Below are 6,100 nucleotides of genomic sequence, written 5' to 3' on the forward strand. Positions count from 1 at the left end.
CTTCTTCACACCCGAGCCCGACCGCTGTGCCGTCGTCGCCGATCTCGACGGCCGCCGGCGCTCTGAGTCCGACGCCATGGCCGCCGCCGCCCCGCCTTTAGGACCCGAGGGCTCCTCTCTACCGGGCCTCCTCCCCAGGTTCCATCTTCTTTCTTCTTCTTCTCCCCTTCTCGCTCTTTCCCCGTACCTACTGTTCGGTTGCTTATCTTCCCCTCTGGCGAAATTGGAGGCGCGGAGGCACGATTCTAGTCGCCTATTCGCTCCTACATTCTTATCAGATGCAAAAAAGCCTGTGTTTTTTCTAGTCTGCCGCCGCGGTAGGATTTTTCCCCCTTGCGACAGACCGCTGCAACGCCGATGCTTGGTGCATCGCGGCAAACATGGATTTCCTTCTTCCTTCGGCTTCTCATAGGTTTCAAATTTGCTTTCTTTGCCATCATGCAGGCCCCCCGTCGCAATCTCATGGGATTCCCAAGGTACATATCTACTGTATCTGCTTATCTGCGGCCTGCACCTGTATTGTATTGCTCTTCCTCAACCTTGCTGCTGCTCCCAACTGACCTGGTCGCATACATTTGGAGCAGTCAGGCTAGAGTAGAACAGATCAGATATAATGTGAAGGTATCAACGCAGCAGGAAATTATTACATGGCGCCATGCTGATCCCTGTGCTGTCCGAAAAGAACCCTTCCTCATCCAACAGAGGAATAAATAAACTTCCTTTCACTGCACTTTGTTACTCGTGGAAGTTAAGAGGCATAGATTCTGTCTGTTACTTGTCGTGCTATCTCAATTCCTGATTGGACGGCTAATTACATCCAAACACCATGTTCTGCGGTTTGCATCAGTAAAGTGGATCGGGTTGCATACGTGGAGCTCGTTCTTTATGATACGTTTTTTAGGACTCATAGTAGGATCATTCATTTTGTAGCCACTTGTTTAGTATTGCTTAAGTTGCTTTGAATATTACAAGTGTAGCCTCTTTCCTTTTTTTAAAAAAAACCCCCCCGCAAAATAAGTCGTCTCTCTGAGCATGCAAAAGGCCTATAAACTTGCAATGTTATTTCTTACCTTACTGACCACCTAGAATCCAGCCTGCGTCCACAATTTCATGATCTTAAACTTCTATGCACATTGTAAACAATGTTATATTATCTAAATTCTGTATTACATGCAGCACTACACAGCCTTGCAGAAAAAAGCGAGGTGGAATCCAAGGCATGCGTCATTGATCCTGCTCTGCTTCCAACCCTTGAGGATGTACTGCTGGAAATGTATGCATCATTGCAGCCAAAGCCTGTCGACTATGAGAACCGACAGGTTATGATCGATGTCTTCAACAAAATCGCCCAACAGATTTTTGGTAAGAGATCTTTTGTGTGTAATCATGGGGTGAAGGATTTGTATTCTCGCAATGTGCCTTTGCGATCATTGAAACCGATTGTGCCTGATATTTATTTAGAATGTAAAATTGCATAGACATATACACAGCTTAAAAAGCCTACTCAAACTTTCTTGGGACGAATAAAGGCTGCTTCTTTTTGTGTGTATATACGACATGAAAACACCACATTCATGAATGGTTGCGGAAAGCCTATTAACCTATTATCTTGTAAATCTATAGGTGCACGTACAATCAGGCATGTTATTGAATCATGCACCAATGATATCTCATTCTTTACAACACATCACAGTCAGGAGAACAGTATTTCGCCAAAAACATCTTTTACGGATATTTTACGAGCTTGGTGTCTTAGAAAATATTTATGCTTCAAATAGTAGAAAAAACTTATAAAGAAAATGTTCTACGTTGATAGAGAATCAAGAAAAAAAAAGTGTGTTCTGAAATGTGCCTGGTTTAATTTATGGCCTGTTATGGTTTTGGGAATTTTGTTGGAACTTGGTTTGACTTCTGTTAAATTCCAGCCAAGTGCAGTTCTTGTCAGTATCATGTGTAGGTTTGACTTGCGTTAGTCCAGCATGTGTTCTGCCAAATTGCTTATCTACCACTTCTACTAGGAAGTCTTTGTTTTCCATCTGAACATTTTGAATTTGCATGATGGTGTGGCCAGTTTGGTGTTTCTTTTCAGGTAAAAAGGATGGGTTTCCAGTTGTGGAAGCATTCGGATCATTCACAATGGATCTATTTACTCCTGAAAGTGACCTTGACCTTTCGGTCAACTTTAATACTGATACCAAGGATCTGTATCCTCGCAAGGACAAGATTAATGCTATTAGGAAGCTTACAAAAACCCTATATTCTCATCAGAGTAATTATTGTTCTAAGCAGATTTCTCTCACATTTTCCCTAGCATTTGGTTGCCTTTTCATCTAAAATGTACACTATATTTTGTTAGACACACACTCTTAATCTGTTACTTGAATTATTTGAGCAATCAAGGATTGGAACTAATAAAATACAGACCCAGCAAGTTTGTATATGCCCAAAGTAATCTTGAAGTGGTCATGAAAGTTCATCTGAGAAAACATTAACTGGATCAATAGTAATCAGAGAAGCTGCTGCTTGCATATATGTGCAATAGTAATGGAATGTCTGACTCAATACAGACATTGTGAAACCTTTTTTTTAAAAAAAAAAACTTCTGACACAGCGACGCCACCATGCGTGTACTAAAACTGTTTTGAAGGAAAAGTTAAATGTGTAGTGTATACGCTTATTTCGCCTTAGATTGGCGGCTGTTGTGTTGTGACATTGTAACCACATTAAATTAGGATGGCGATCTTGACTTGGCAGCAGCTGGGTAACTATTAGTGTATTCTTTTGGCAGTTGTATGATTGGATTCTTCTTTTTTCAACAAGGTTGTCGGATAGGATTGATATGGGAGGGGTCTAGTGAAGGAAAAAGTGAGGAACTGAGGATAATGTAGCCAACAAAATACTCCTTTAAATGCATGCTGTTAGATACCAGCAAAATTCACATTCCTGGACATGTTGGACATGTGACAATGCAGTTAGCAAAACCATTTCAACGCCAGTTTTAAGTTTCTTGGCTTTCTCTTGTCTAATATATCCCCTGTATTACCAATTTCAGGAAATGGTCGTTGTTATGGGGTTTTACCTATTTCAACTGCTAGAGTTCCTGTGTTGAAGGTTACTGATCAGGGAACTGGTCTAGACTGTGATATTTCAATAGAAAACAAAGATGGCATGTCAAGATCAATGATTATTAAATTTATTTCATCAATTGATGAAAGATTCCGGATACTTTGTTATCTGGTATTGCGATTCTTTGTCTTGCTATCTTGGTTTTGATTGAGATGCTAAGTGACATGAAACTTCACATACGCATGATATGACAACAGCTGATTTATTATACAGATGAAGTTCTGGGCCAAGGCACATGATGTTAACAGCCCCAAAGATCAAACGATGAGCTCAATGGCAATTATTTCTTTAGTTGCTTTCCATTTACAGGTAAACTGACACTGTTACTTTTGGTTTGGTTTTCTGTCATTCTTTGTGATCATGAGTAGAAAGTAGTTTCACTGTTCATATGGAATTTCCATAATAGATTTGTGGGCTAAATGTATATGATGGCTGTTAGTAGCAACACTCTTTTTATATTTAAACATGGAAAAGATGAATGTGTTCCTTAATAATTGTACAAATGTGGATTGCAGACCCGGCGCCCTCCGATATTGCCTGCATTTTCTGCCATATTGAAAGGTACTCCCTTAAATTTGGGAACATGTCATTCTCCTGCAAATGCATTTTCTGGGTTCTCATGCTATCATCCAGCTGTATATGCTAATAAGATAGTTTCTATTTTCTTGAAGATGGTTCAGATTTTGCAAGTATCCAGAAGAATGTCTCACTATTCAAAGGTTTTGGGAGTAGCAATAAAGAAGCTATTGCTGAACTTTTTGTATCAATGATGATTAAAGTGAGTTGTTTTAGTTCACCTGCTATTTATGTTTGTCGCATATCGATATTTTATTTTTGGACCTATAGAAATACTAGCTTTGATGATTTTTCTGTTTATCTTTTTGGGTAATAATCATTGCACCCTTTTGGAGATGTTACACTAACTGACAAAAAAGATCTAGCCCCCTCACCTCGAAAACATGTCTGAACTCCAGCACCCCCCCTAAACTCAGAACTCAGCCTCAGGAGGCCTGTTCACTTGAGCTATGGCGCTGTTACTCTAATTCTCAATAAAAAAAAACCTTTTTTTTTACTCAGAGGACTGAGTTATCACACTTGGTGGCATAATTTGTTCATCTAATATGTAACTAGTTAAGCTTGAAGTTATCTTTTTAACTCTTATGTTCCTTTTTGGCATTGTGTCTTCATGTACACCACTTGTGAAAACTATGCACTTTTTAACAAATATACACCTTTTGACTAAGCTTGCATGTTGATTCGGTTCCTCAAACTCCATCTTTAGTTGTTAGGTTGTTCTGCTCACTCCTGGCCTTGTCTCATGCAGCTAGTATCAGTGGAGGGTTTATGGGAGCAAGGGCTCTGTGCCAGCAATTTTGAAGGATCATGGATATCAAAGACCTGGGCAAAAGGTGTTGGCAACTTGAGTGTAAGTCTCCTATGGTTTTGGGTTTAACATTATATTGGACAGTGCATGCAAAGCATTATTTATGTACCCCAACAATTCATGCAGGTTGAGGACTTCTTGGACCACTCACAGAATTTCGCCAGATGTGTAGGGATAGGGCAGATGCGGAAAATCTGTGAATGCCTAAGGGCTACTGTATCTGATTTGAGCAAGTTCTTTATGGGTAAAATTGCTGCGCCCGAGCTAAAGGCCCTTTTGTTTGGGCCTTTGAACCAGATTAAGCCAGTCACTGACCCCAGCCAGAAAACTGTAAAGAGGAAGTGTGTTAATCCAAACAAGACAAGCACAGCTAAGAAGAAGAAGAAGCCCCTTGAGCAGGATAAGGCAGTCATTTCTCCCAGCCAGAAAGATGACAGGAGAGAAAAGCCCCTTGAGCAGGATAAGTCAGCCATTTGTCCTGGCCAGAAAGATGATAAGAAGAAGAGCGGCAACATGGGGCGTGACTCGGGAAGCAGTCATGTGCTACAAAAGAAAGTGAAGGCTACTGTATACACTTCTAGTTCACGGCCTCCCAGTGTTTCTGTCCCTCCTCAAAGAATGCATCAGGCAGTACTCACCAGGCCAATCATTAATCAGTTTGCGCATTTACCTCAGCATATGATCGCCCCTCCCGCTTTTGGTTATGGGTTGCCACCCCCGCATTTGCACTCAGCTTATCATCACCCTCATCAGGGATTGCTAGGTCGACCACAGGGTGATTTCCTTCATGTGTATCCTGGGATTCAGCTGCAGCATCAAAGCCAGGCTATGTTTGGTCCTCCAGCAGCCCACCATCCGGTGCTCAATGGGCTTCACCCGTATGGTACCAATGGTGCTCAGCAGGTGCAGCGTATCGACAATAGGCTGGTGCAGAGGCCACCGTATGGAATGGGTCCGGGTTTCTGGAGGTGACTCTTGCAGTTTGGGAAAGTAGATAGCTAGCTGGTGGGCTTCCGATTGAGGCAAAAGATTAAAGATTGTTGTTTTGTAACTAGCAGGTGCGATTGTGTTTGTAACTGTTGTGAAAAAGAAAAGTTGTAAGGTGAGAATGGAAAGCTGTAAGATGATTAGGTCTTAGTTTAAGGTGTTGATTCTGTCAAAGCGTCTTGTCATTATCTGGGATGTGAGATTCTGTGTTGCAAAGCGTAACCATCCCAAACTGCAATGAGCCAATGCCATAAGTGATGAATACATGCAGAGCTGAGGCCTTTGGATCTGAGGTGTGGATGCTGCTGTTTGGAATGAACTGTATGCTCTGTTGTTGGCTTGGCTATATATCTGGATCTGGAATAGAGACAAGCAGGCACCCATGAGCCGTTGCTTGTGCTGTCCGAAACAAAGAGGCTTGCTGTTGCAGCTGGTATGCAAGCCGGTTGCAACAAAGACAAGACGCCCCGTTGCTTGGCGCCCATGGTAATTGCTAATCTGTGGGTGGGCGGCCTGTTGTGTTGAGTTGATGACAACACTGAGTTGAACCTGGAAGAAGGAAATTCATCTGACGTAGACGTCGCATGACGCTGTCGCCGGCCA

The 6,100-nt window shown here is 42.0% G+C and overlaps 1 protein-coding gene across 3 annotated transcripts; it reads left to right on the plus strand.

The window, feature by feature from the left end:
* On the plus strand, window positions 1–5,789 carry LOC101784094 (protein HESO1). 3 transcript variants are annotated; one of them, XM_012847133.2, is made up of 10 exons: window positions 1–138; window positions 445–476; window positions 1,177–1,362; window positions 2,072–2,269; window positions 3,053–3,237; window positions 3,340–3,435; window positions 3,642–3,687; window positions 3,807–3,904; window positions 4,451–4,552; window positions 4,637–5,789. In XM_012847133.2, the coding sequence occupies exons 1-10, from the start codon at window positions 77–79 to the stop codon at window positions 5,480–5,482; spliced, it is 1,851 nt and encodes a 616-aa protein (XP_012702587.1). In that variant the 5' UTR covers window positions 1–76; the 3' UTR covers window positions 5,483–5,789. The 3 variants fall into 3 exon arrangements, with proteins under 3 accessions (XP_012702587.1, XP_004974217.1, XP_004974218.1); XM_004974160.3 differs by having other exon boundaries at window positions 2,090–2,269; window positions 3,798–3,904; XM_004974161.3 differs by lacking the exon at window positions 445–476 and having other exon boundaries at window positions 7–138; window positions 3,798–3,904.
* The last annotated feature ends 311 nt before the right edge of the window (window positions 5,790–6,100 follow it).

The sequence above is a fragment of the Setaria italica genome, chromosome VI (genome assembly GCF_000263155.2).
Source record: "Setaria italica strain Yugu1 chromosome VI, Setaria_italica_v2.0, whole genome shotgun sequence".
In the NCBI taxonomy this organism is placed as follows: Eukaryota; Viridiplantae; Streptophyta; class Magnoliopsida; order Poales; family Poaceae; genus Setaria; species Setaria italica.